The sequence below is a fragment of the Anopheles nili genome, chromosome 3 (genome assembly GCF_943737925.1).
Source record: "Anopheles nili chromosome 3, idAnoNiliSN_F5_01, whole genome shotgun sequence".
Classification (NCBI taxonomy): domain Eukaryota; kingdom Metazoa; phylum Arthropoda; class Insecta; order Diptera; family Culicidae; genus Anopheles; species Anopheles nili.
In genome coordinates, this window is record NC_071292.1 from 14294925 (window position 1) to 14307695 (window position 12771).

Consider the following 12771-nt stretch of genomic DNA (forward strand, 5'->3'; position numbering starts at 1 on the left):
TAAATCAGAGCGCGCCCATCACTTGAGGATCATCGAGAAATCAATTTGGAATCAGGCGATGTCATCGCATTCGTTTTTAAGAATAATAACTGACAAAAGCACTTTACATACTACGCCCCAGCCGTGGCGATGGGACGCGTACTATTTGGTATTGGACAAATGTTCCCTTCAAACCGAGATCAGTGATCTCATCGCTCCCAGCACCGGCAGTAGTTTGTTTGTAGCGTCGTCCGCTCTGGGTTGGGCGGTTCTAAGCTAAATTTTGGCAGGGTTGCGGAAGCCAAAAACAACCCGACAAAAAATCCACACTGACCTTGACAGTGACGAAACCATGAAACCATGAGCGCGCCACGCTCACTCGTCCGGATTTGCGTACTTCCTCGATCCGGCTAGCAGAGCGTGTCGAATTTTGTTGATGCGTAGCCTGCTACACTCTGTTGCGCGTGTTGCTAAACTTCCACCGTGGTTTCACTCGCCCGGCATTCACCGCAACCCGATGACAATCTCTCGCTCTAGGTGATGAGCAAAATTCTGCGCATTCCGCGTGCCAACTGACGGTGTTGCTTTTGCACATTTAGCAGCCGCGATCGGTACGGTGGCGACGTGCATAATAATGCCGATCGGCATCTTCCGAGGAACAGCAGCAGTTGATTGTCAAAGCACAGGTTGGTTGTCACTCTCGTCGGATAAGACGATGTCAGGGACCCCCGGGGATCACAGAACACGATATCAGTGCGCGTTTTAGAACGTGTCGTAGAAGGTTACCCACTGGCGACCGGGTGGCAGTAGGTTTTAAGGTCAGCTGGGGACGATGCACCCCAATCTCGAACTTGGATTGTTGTGCAAGAGAGGGCGCCGACTCGTGTGAAGGTTATCGCATGAATCGGAGCGAATCTTGGGGATAACCAGTCTGTGGCTGATGCTTAATGGTTCATCCGAACGAAGGCCGTGGAATTTTTGCAGCACGTATAGATCCTCGTGCGATTTAATGGCGTGAGGAGGGCTTCTTCTAGTCAAAGTCGAAGTCAGTAAATCATTTTATATACATCCAAACCGACGAGGTTTTCACTATACAGGAAAAGCGATGGGAAGATAACAGCATGCGGAGTTTAATGGCGGTTTTTTGTTATTTGTGAGGGAAACTATTTTTACAGGCCTCCATTAGCAGGGTGTTGATGTGCGCGTCTGCTGTTCGTTGCACTGACGCAATGGAAGATGGATGGGTTTCAATTATATTTGCTTTTCCGCGCAACTGCTGCTTTGCTGGTGGCTCACGAGTATGGGTGAGGAAAATCTGGTGAAAGATCCGTTTATTGTCAAAGTGTAAAAGCTGTTGTTTTGAGACTTTTAAATTCTCCTAAAGTAACACAACTTTCCAGCTCGCTAAAAATAGCCTGCACTGATGGTCGCCGTTTGTCAAAGCTAGCATCTTGAAGGACATGCGGTGTGCGTTCGTGATGTATCGGATAGCAAGTGTGTGTGTTGAGAGATTGACGGGTTGTATAAATTGGAGAACGAGTGTCCTTGACTGATCGATCGATCGAATTTGGCGTAGTTTTTCCTTCATTTTGTTGCTCTGCCAAGATTATCCCACTAATATTATTACTCTTCAATGCTCTACCCTTGCTGCACACAGGTTGAGGTGCTTAACAAAAACGTGGCCCTGGCAGCCAACTTCCTCTCAAGATGCCCATCGTGCATGGCGAATCTGGTGCGGCATATGTGCGACTTTACCTGCAGCACGCAGCAGGCCAGCTTCATGAAGGTGGTCTCGACGGAGGAAGTCGACGGTGATGCCGATGCCGAGCCAGGCGAATCGGAATCCCAACCTGGTGCTGACGCAACGATCGCTCCAACCCCGAAGGAGTACATCACCAAGATCGATATCCACATCACGCAGCAGTATCTTAACGGAACGTTCGAGTCTTGCAATCAGGTGTCGGTACCATCGACAGGTCAGCTGGCGCTTGATCTGATGTGCGGAGACTGGGGCGCATCTCGATGCAGTGCCTCCAAATGGTTCTTCTACATGGGTGACGCCGAGAACAACCTGTACGTCCCGTTCCAGATCGACTACGTGGCGCACGGATCACCGAACGAAACCATCGATGGTTTTCTGCCGTGGAATCCGCGCATCGTGCCTTGCAGTGAAAAGTTGGATGTAAGCAAGGATTTGGCATCAAAAGCCGATCGAAGGGATCGCGTTGACTTTAATCTATTGTCCTTACATTGTTTCAGGCCAACACTCCAGCCTGTTCTTGCGTCGATTGCGAGGCGTCCTGTCCTAAACCACCACCACCACCTAGTCCACCGCAGCCGTTCGTCATCTACAACATGGATGGATACGCGGTGGTCATGTTTGTGGTATTTGTTGTTTGCAGCGGCCTATTCCTGATCGGTGCCTGTCTTTGTCACTCTGGCAGCGGTACTAGCAGCGGTAATGGCAGCGGTGCAAGTGAGTTTTCGACCAAATTTTCACGTATTCTAACACTTGTTTTACTTAGCACTAGTATGTTTGAAAAAGAATTGCTTCGAGGGAAGCCTATGGTTAGATGTGGAACAGAGCAATCAATTTTTTTCTTATCTTTTTTTTATCCTTTGCTACGCTGGACACACTCTATGCTAACGTTTCGCGAGATTGTATGATTATTTTTCACGTTTGGAAGTCGAAAAATCAAATACGAAGGCAGAACGTGCTGCAATTCCGTTGCACTGCGGTGTACTTTCTCCTTCTTCAGGCGCTGTTTTAAATTCTGCTCTTGGTTTCCGAATAGCATTAGTAAATTTTGTGTTACATTCCAGCATGAAATAGCTTCTTCTCTTTGTTGAGCTGCCCGATATTCACTGATTCTGCGTATTGGCTGGCTAGTAGTGCTATTTTCAAACATAAAACACTGCATCCAGTACCGATCGGCACGAGACGGGGTTGCTCAATCAGAATGTTTATTGGAATCGATCAAAACACTTTAAAGCGATTCGAGAAGTGTCGTTTAAATCTGCATCATTCCATTGCATTGATGCATTTCAACAGCCAGATTGCAACATTTGTTATTTCTCCAAGCCGGCGGAAACGTCAGGATCAACCGTTGTTTGTGCGAAGTAAATTGGAACGAATGTCCTTCGCGGCAAGCGGCTCTCAATGTACACTGGCCGCAGAAGAATGTACGTTCACCAACCGGGTGCATATTTTGCAACGGTATCTCACGCTTATTTTCGATTCGTAAGATCGATAATCGAATTCATCCGGCAAACGAGTCCAAGATCAGAGGTCGCAACGACGCCACAACGCTCTCCTCCTTCATCGTACGTCGGTAGCTCATGCATGAAACATCCGGAATCTTCGTGCCGGACGAGACACAGTGCGGTTGTTATTCCGACTCTTGCTTCGGAGTAGAGACGGGGCTGGTTGCTCCTGTATTTCATTCGTATTACAATGAACAAGGGTTTGATTATTACCATTTTCGAGGGGTGACATTGATTAACCTCGACCCCACCTTATGTCGCATTTCTACCGATGCTGATAGGATAACGTTTGACTGGACGAAATGTCGTTAACCAGTCTCCTCCGATCACGGTAGTAGCGTACCGATGGAATTTTTATCAATGAATAAATGTTTGATGTTATGTGTGTCGATGTATTGTCGATCGATTGTGCCTAGTTTGCTCGATATGTTTTGCGATAATTCGGTGGCCTTGGCAATCAGACGCGCATATTACCCATATTAATTATGCGACCATTCAGCTGTTGTTCTTTTTACATACATTGTTCTGTTACTGAACCGATAATTGCGGCATTTCGCTTAGATGATGTATTTTTGAATGAGTTATTTAATTAGCTAGTTTTCCTAAGTTGGTCCCGCCAAAGTTCTCCTTTTAACAGGTTGCGTGTGTAGCGCTCGATGAAACAATTTTGTCGTATTGCGACAAAAAGGATGCATCGATTTTTTATATTTTTTTCTTTTTTTGATGACAATAATTATTTGTGCTCCTTTCTTTCATTCTAACAAAACTTCTCCTGTGTTAAAGGTTGTGTTAGAATGAAACCAAATGTAGCGTGTTTTTTTAATCATCAATTTTTTGCTCCAATTGACAATGTAATGGAACCTTAATTGCTTCATTTGCTACAAAAAGAGCATAAAGTTTTGGTAAATGAATTCAGGTAAAAAAAATTGGATTTTTCAACTGCAGCTTCGATTGAGATGATATGATACGCTGTTGTCATACATAAGGGTGGTCTGAATTTTTTGCAATTTTTATTAGCCCATTAGTATTAAGTGAGAATAATCAAACTCGAAGCGTTCTCCATGCACAAGTTCATTCAAATGGCTTTTTAAATACTTAACGTTTTTGGTGGAGATCTAACAATTTTTCAAGTGTGACTAATATGCGGTACAACCGAGTGAAAGTAAACCTAGCGTTTGGTACGATATAATCTTCGTTTAGAATTTAATCGTAACATGGATGCAATCGTTATACAGATGCCTTCGTCCTTGACGGGGTCAAATTTGGGATCGAAAATTCATCATAACATTTTTCAACAATTCTGACTGATTGCACCTTGTTTTTCGTTTTCTTTTTTTCTTCCTTTTCTCTTCGGTTTTGCTAAAACAAAATCGCGGAATGGCTAAAACAAACCTGAAAATCGTAAACCACATGCAACAACCACCACATCATCTTCATCATTAAATTTTGCTCCTCGAAACTCAATGTAACGAAATCGCAACAAAAATATCAACACTCCGTACACGGATACGAATTAAACATCCGATCGCTACACCCCAAAATCAATATATAAAATGAACACCCCCTTGCTGCATTCGATTGAACAACATCATCAACAACAACCACACGCACACTACTGGCTACCGGTGGGGTTCGATACTTCCCTAATAGAACTGTTGGTAAATAGTGGTGACGCGGTGCCATCGGGCCTGCGGTCTACCGTGGGCCGCAGGTTGGCCGGTGGGCTCTCCTCTAACAGTGGCGATCTGGGCACGGATCGGGAAGACTCACCGCTACAGTCGAAACGATCGAGTAGGTTTTCTTCTGGTTTGTTGGATATGATTTTGTTTGTTATCATACACATCGTTTTAATATTTTCATCAATCCTGTCATCGTCATTTATCTCACATTCACACACCACACGCGCATCGCATTGCTTTCGGTAAAAGTCCTAATCGTTGCGTGTCTGTGTCGTTAAAAGCTGAAGAGTGTTTTGCTTCCAATTTAAACACGATCACCATCATCTACTCGGGAAATTGGGAATCAATTGTTCACAAACCATTACCACACATCGTTCCAAACGCCATCCCTCTAATGCTCACTGTCACGTGTAAAAGTGTATTTCTTGCAAACAATTGTAGCTAGCTTTTGTTAACAAGCGTGACTTCCGCACATGTTCCGTAATATTCTGTAGCACACAGTGTGGATGCTGCGTTAATTCACTTTATTATTATTTAGGTGGCATTGTTTCCTGCACATAGCATTTAGCCTTATCACTTGTTTTGTTATCTGTCTTTCTGTTCGTTTGACCATTGCAACCGTAGTATAAATTACAAACGAACTACATTTCGACTAGATTGCAGCAAAATGTGTAAGGAAATTTATATCTATGTTCACACCGTGTCAGGGGCGCGGTTGTGAATTAATAACGAAACGTTATATCTAATACCAGTCACGCTAATCACACCTCATACATGTCCTGTGGAAACCGTTTACATATCTGCTGCACTAAACCTCACCCTCTAACTGTATCTATGTGCATTCTCATCCCTGAAAAGTCCGCATGTATATTAGTTGATGCTTACTTGTCCGGTGCACGTCGGAATCATTGCGAAAGGTGGTAATTGATTGTTTCGTTTTTGTTACTCTCAGGTGCAACCTGGGACGGTGAGCAAGAACTGCGGCCACATCCATCCAGCGTGGCAGCCGGCGATGAGGACGATGACGAATCGGGCTACTTTGAACGACTTGGAGCGAAGACGGAAACCGCCCTGGAGCATTTCTTCACTGCTTGGGGAACTACATGCGCCAAACATCCGTGGCTTGTACTGTTCGGAGGTAAGCTAGTTTACCGCTCTTTCACATCCTATTTCTACAGCTAGATTTCAATTAATCGATGTTGTGTTTCCTTTGCAATAGGTCTCGTTTTCATCGTGGCAATGGGTATGGGAATTAATTTTCTGCGAGTCACAACCAACCCGGTCGAACTGTGGGCCTCACCCTATTCGCGATCACGCGTTGAGCGCGAGTATTTCGACTCCACCTTTGAGCCGTTTTACCGTATTGAGCAGATCATCATCAAAGCGGAGAACATTAGCAACGTAATGCACAACACGTCGAACGGCGTTATTCAGTTTGGGCCCGTGTTCAATCGGCAGTTCCTGCTGAACGTGTTCGATCTCCAGGAGCAGATCAAGAAAATCCAGGCCACGCGTGCCGATGCCAGTAACGAAACGATCGGATTCAAAGATATCTGCATCGCGCCGCTCAGTTCCAGCTACGCCGGACCGGTTCAAACGAAGGATTGTGTAGTTCAATCGTTGTGGGGTTACTTCTCGGACGACATGGACAATTTTAACGACGAGGAGGAGGATAGCCAAGGCTTCGTGGTGAACTATCTGGACAAGATGGTACAGTGCTTCGGGAACTATTACAATCCAGCCTGCTTGGCACCGTACGGTGGCCCAATCGATCCGGCCATCGCGCTCGGTGGTATCCCGCAACCGAAAACGCCCGACGAGAAGCCAAGCTACACGGAAGCGAGTGCCGTCATCTTGACGTTCCTGGTGCGAAACTATCATGACAAGGACAAGCTGCAGCCCGCACTGGCCTGGGAAACGGAATACGTGCGTTTCATGAAGAACTGGACGCGCGAGAACATGAGCATCGCGTTCACGTCCGAGCGCTCGATCGAGGATGAGCTGGCGCGCGAGTCACAGTCGGATGTTTCGACCATTCTGGTGTCGTATATCATCATGTTCGCGTACATTGCGATCTCGCTAGGACACGTAAACCAGTGGAGCCGAGCGCTGATTGACTCGAAGGTGACACTCGGTCTGGGTGGTGTGGCGATTGTGCTCGCTTCTGTCGTAGCCTCGGTGGGCATATTCGGCTACATCGGTGTCCCGGCGACTCTCATCATCGTGGAGGTGATTCCATTCCTCGTGCTGGCCGTTGGTGTCGACAACATCTTCATCCTGGTGCAGACACACCAGCGTGATACGAAAAAACCCACTGAAACGCATGCCGAACACATTGGGCGCATCCTTGGACGCGTGGGTCCCTCGATTCTGCTGACATCGGTCAGCGAAAGTTGCTGCTTTTTCCTCGGTGGACTGTCCGACATGCCAGCCGTGCGTGCGTTCGCGCTGTACGCCGGTATGGCGTTGCTGATTGATTTCTTCCTGCAAATCACGTGCTTTGTGAGCTTGTTGGCACTGGACACGATCCGTCAGGCGGACAATCGGCTGGATGTGTTTTGCTTCCTGCGCGGCTCGAAGAAGGATGCTCCCGGCATAATCGGAGAGGGTCTGCTGTACAAGTTCTTCAAAAACATCTACGTACCGTTTGTGATGCGTAAGCCGGTCCGGGTAGCGGTTATGATCGTGTTTTTCGGCTGGCTGTGTTCTAGCATCGCCGTTGCGCCGCACATCGACATCGGTCTGGATCAGGAGCTTTCGATGCCGGGTGACAGCTTCGTGTTGAAGTATTTCCGGTACCTGCAGCAATATCTGAGTATCGGACCGCCAGTATACTTCGTAGTGAAGAGCGGACTAAACTATTCGACTATGCACGATCAGAATCTTATCTGCGGTGGGCAATATTGTAATCTCGACAGCTTGTCGACTCAGCTGTACATCGCGAGCAAACAACCACAGTCGTCGTATCTAGCACGACCACCATCCTCCTGGCTAGATGACTACATCGATTGGTCGGCTGCACCCGGATGCTGCAAACAGTGGGGCAACGGAAGTTTCTGTCCGCATCAAAGTAAGTGTTGAATGATTGCTGGCAATATGCAGTTGTTTTTTAACCGAATTTTGTGTTTTTATCTTTCATCGTTGCAGAGAGTGCATGCGATGCTTGCGATGTATCGCTGACTCCACAAAAGAGACCGGCAGAAAACAGCTTCCGCCATTACGTTTCATTCTTCCTCGAAGACAATCCGGACGAGGCGTGTGCCAAAGCGGGACATGCCGCATACGGAAGTGGCGTTAAGTATCGGCCTGATGCATCGTCCGCTACGTACAACGACGTTGGTGCATCATTCTTCATGGCTTATCACACGATCTTGAAATCTTCATCTGACTACTACGAAGCACTTCGTTCGGCACGGAAAATATCCAGTAACATCACGAGCACGATCCACGCCAATCTTCGGTTGCAGGGACGCAACGAGGCGGACATTCAGCAGATCGAGGTTTTCCCGTATTCGGTGTTTTACGTATTTTACGAACAGTACCTAACGATGTGGCCTGACACTCTGAAGAGCATGGGCATCTCGGTGCTGGCCATTTTCATCGTCACGTTCCTGCTGATGGGTTTCGACATACATTCGTCGTTGGTGGTGGTGATCACCATCACCATGATCGTGATTAACATCGGTGGGTTGATGTACCACTGGAACATATCACTCAACGCCGTATCGCTCGTGAATCTCGTGATGGCGGTCGGCATCAGCGTCGAGTTCTGTTCACATCTTGTGCACAGCTTCTCCATGTCGGTGGAGGAAACCCGCGAAAAGCGTGCGGCCGACGCGCTCACCAAGATGGGCAGCTCCGTGTTCTCCGGTATCACGCTCACGAAGTTCGGTGGCATTCTTGTGCTCGGTTTCGCGCACAGCCAGATCTTCCAGGTGTTCTACTTCCGCATGTACTTGGGCATTGTACTGTATGGTGCCGCCCATGGGCTTGTGTTCCTGCCGGTGCTTCTAAGCTATATCGGTGAGTATTTTTGAATCGATACCAACATTCATTTCCGGCTCACCTACACGTACAAGAGTGCAAGGTGTGTGTTTTTTTAAGGTGTTTTCGATTTTGAATCGCTCGTTTTCCATCTTTTCCCTTTTTAATTTGTTCGGTCTCGAATCTAAGTTCGCTAGTTAAGGGCAATGTGCGCTCACTTGCACTCTTGTGCCTTTGTTTGTACTTATTTTCATCGCTACTATCGCCTTGGCAATACTGCAAACAAATAGCAATTAAAAAAACATTTTCGTTTCGTCCAATTTTCGTTTCCATTCCTTTATGTGTTTTAGCGATAATTAAACAAATGCAAATCCTTCTCCCTGTGCAGCTAACTCGCAATATCTTCATGTTTTATTTAGTTATTTGAGGGCAATTGATATTATCTCTCATCAACATAATTCCTGTTCGTTGTGTGCGTTTTAATCTCAATTAAATTCATATCGGGTTTTGGCACGATTATAATTTAATACTTTACAGTTTGAATTTGCCAATCGCCATCGAAAGCTTGTCCGCTATTCGATCATTCCGAGCCACTTCCAATTTAGCTTGAAATAGCTTTACGGGCGTCCACGAAATCGTCCGTCCATTTTTTCCCTTGTTCACATAATTATCATCAGATGTGTGTCATATTTAATTTTGAAACTAATATACAGCACAACGCTAGACATTCGAGCAACTGCTGGAAGTTTTCCATAATGTAATGACTCGTTGAATGAAGTAGTTGTCAATCCGTCTTGTGAATGTTAACTTCTCGAGAAGTAGAAAAGTCGTATGCTCTTAAATAATGGTCATTTAACACTATCAATATACAGTTCCGTTTTATACAATATCGAACATAACGTATCATGAGGTAGTGCATGTCGGTCTGTTAGAGACTTGTCTTGATTATTCCCTCGTTTCGTAAAGCCAAGGATACTAAGTACCCTTTTCTATATAGTTTGGAAACGTGTTCCCCTACATCTTGCCTTATGTATAGTTGACCCCTAGAAATCTATCACGGCACGTTGAGTAGCAAAATTTATTAATCCAAAATCGTATATTTTTTTCTCTTCGTTTTTCTTCTCTTCCCATCAACTCGAATAACAAAAATCGTTTGCTTTCAATTGGGCCATACATTGCACGCGTCGGTGCGTTACTGTGCGAACGTTTCCGTCTTAACCGGGGATGTTTCCGTCCGATGGTTATATGTCCATTGGTTGTCCACATCATTATGAACCACATACAAACGGACTCGAACTCGATATCTGTACCACGGAATAAATATATCATTCGTTTGATACGAAAATCGGAATTCCAACATACGAACCAAACAAACAAACCAAAAAAATCATAACCTACCCAGGCGCCCCTATCAACAAAGTCAAACTGGCCAATCACCGACGGCAAGCGATGCAGGAAACCCAGGAAACGTCCCTCTCGACAACCGTAAGCAAATCCAATCCAACTTGTGTTGTTCACAATCATTCGCAGTCCAGCGCCGCTCCGGCGGACGGCCCCTCGCGCTTCGAGGATAGTAGTAGTGGTCGTCACGAGCGTCCTGGCCGTTGTTGTACTTGCGTAGTAGCACCTGCATCCTCATCCAGCACTGCCAACTCATCATCGTCATCACCAGCACCCATCTCACCATCGGCCTCGCACTGCTTTTGCACGATTTTTAGTATTAGCACTGAAAGGAAGCATGCCTCAGCTCACTGTCAATCCGCTCGGGGTGGCTGCTGTTGCTCCCAGCACGCGGCTTGGTGTAAATCTAGTAGTTTTAAGGTTGTCGCTTCACCAACGGGAACAGCAGCAGCCACAGCAGCGGTGCACGAATCGCCATCCATCGATGCTCAGGAATCGACCATCGATCATGCGATCGATCGATCGATCGACACCGGTAGCACGGTGGAGACGCAATGTGGCTGCATCGGGTATCGGTGGCGGCATTGGGGCAGAGAGCGAGGTTCGAAGAAGGACTTCCAATTGAGTGGCGAAAGCACGTACTACTCGAACAAGGAATACTGCCTCAATATGACGCTACCGATGAGCGATGTGACAACCGCCACTTATACGGCCAAGGGCGATTGTATAGAGTCCTAGTTCCTTAAGACCACTAGCTGCTGAAAAGATCCCGATTGATTCCATTAGCATCTGCAGCTTAAGCTTTACTTTGAGTTTTAAGTTACGTTTCTAACGCATGGGAAACAGGCGTATGCTTGCGTACTCACCTTTTCTTTCCTCTGGGAATGTGAAAAACTAGCAAATTTGTACGAAAATGTGAGTATGCAATGAGATACGTGTCTTTTGATAATTATCGTTATGGCCCGACTATTAGTTCATCGTAAATGGACGATTTTGTTTCATTGTTCTTCGTTCAGGAATTATGTTTTTTTTATATTTGTATTTGCATGGAATTCTTCTCAATCTGTTTTTTAGAGAGTGATTGTAGATAATATTCTGTATGGTCGTTTGGGTCTTTCGTTAAATATTTTCATTATTTCAACTAAAAAGTGGCTCAAAACTGTAGCTACAGCTAACTATTACATCGATAGGTTGTGTACTATCAATTTTTACCTTATGATTTTGCATGTTTTTAAGTTGGTTCCTTTTCTAATGTGCTTGCATATGAAGGCTTTTGTACTGACGCACATTTAATACTCACAGAGACAGATGTGTAGAATACATCATCATCTAAACTGTCTATCACTAAAGGACTATAAGAAAAAAGGAAAAAAGCACACGTTAGTTTCGAAACATGAATGAATGCACTTAGCCGTTTAGTTTATTGTTCTGTTTCCTTTGTGGCTTGAATGCGGTAGGTTCCTATTTTGCGAAATTAAAAGACAGATCACACGCCAATGTAGCTGATGTTTTAATGGCCGATAAGCATTACGTACTTGCTGCGCCTTCCCGGAGCATCCTTGCACAGAAGCACTATCGTTTTGTAACGAAATTACTAATACCTGTTTCCTACCGATGTTGTCTCGTTTTGTTCTCTTCTTTCTATCTTTGCTCTCGATTTTCTTTCTCGCTCCTCTCCTGCCGCTCCCTCTGCCGTACTTCATCGTGCGTGCGTGTGTCGCAGCTGCACCGGGATGAAAGAATATTTATGTTTGAGCGAATCGAGGCCGATATACACGGTTACTAAGTATTTCATTTACCGGGTTGTGTTTCTTCGGTTCCGGTTTATTTATGTTTTATTTCCTTCGTTGTGTGCATCAACATTACTAGAATCTTTCATACTTCATCAACCTTCCTATGAGCAGCTTTTTCCAAGGTGAAACGGGTGAATCTGTTTTGGGGCGCCTAAAACTGGATCAGTTTCGTTCCATACAAAACGCCCTCTCGGTGTATCTATGTTTCGTTTCGTTATTATCATTTGCTGTAACACAGTTTACTCTCCCATCGGTGTATCAGTCGCACGATCATTTCCATAGTCCTTGCACCGACACGTTCTTTTGCGATCTTATGTATACCACCTGAAAGGGTGCTTGAGCCATAATGTTAGATCTTTGGGTTCTCGTATTACGTGCACCTGATTTCGACTACACACTCTAGCGCGTCACAACGGTGTGTTTGATATTGTTAATTATTAGTTTCCATTTGTAACGCTCGAACGACAAAATGAAGCATAATTTTGAGGGGGTGCAGCTGTCAGATCGACTGGAAGCATTATCCTATTGAGCCACGCTAGCTAGGCTAGACGTCCTCACATCGGAACGTGCGGTAGTGCAATCTGTGTGTTTGTCTGTCTGTCCTGCGAATGAATGAACCCCCCCAGCAACGATCGGATTTGGGTGCCAATGTGCCTTTTAGATTGTTTCAT

General features: G+C 45.6%; 1 protein-coding gene across 1 annotated transcript in view; it reads left to right on the forward strand.

The window, feature by feature from the left end:
• LOC128725711 (NPC intracellular cholesterol transporter 1) overlaps positions 1 to 12771 on the forward strand; it is a 30908-nt gene that overhangs the window by 15987 nt on the left and 2150 nt on the right. The window contains exons 3-8 of the mRNA XM_053819477.1: positions 1637 to 2161; positions 2239 to 2455; positions 4894 to 5034; positions 5875 to 6060; positions 6142 to 7992; positions 8070 to 8945. Of these exons, the coding sequence (XP_053675452.1) occupies positions 1637 to 2161; positions 2239 to 2455; positions 4894 to 5034; positions 5875 to 6060; positions 6142 to 7992; positions 8070 to 8945 (3796 nt within the window). The remainder of the gene's footprint in view (positions 1 to 1636; positions 2162 to 2238; positions 2456 to 4893; positions 5035 to 5874; positions 6061 to 6141; positions 7993 to 8069; positions 8946 to 12771) is intronic.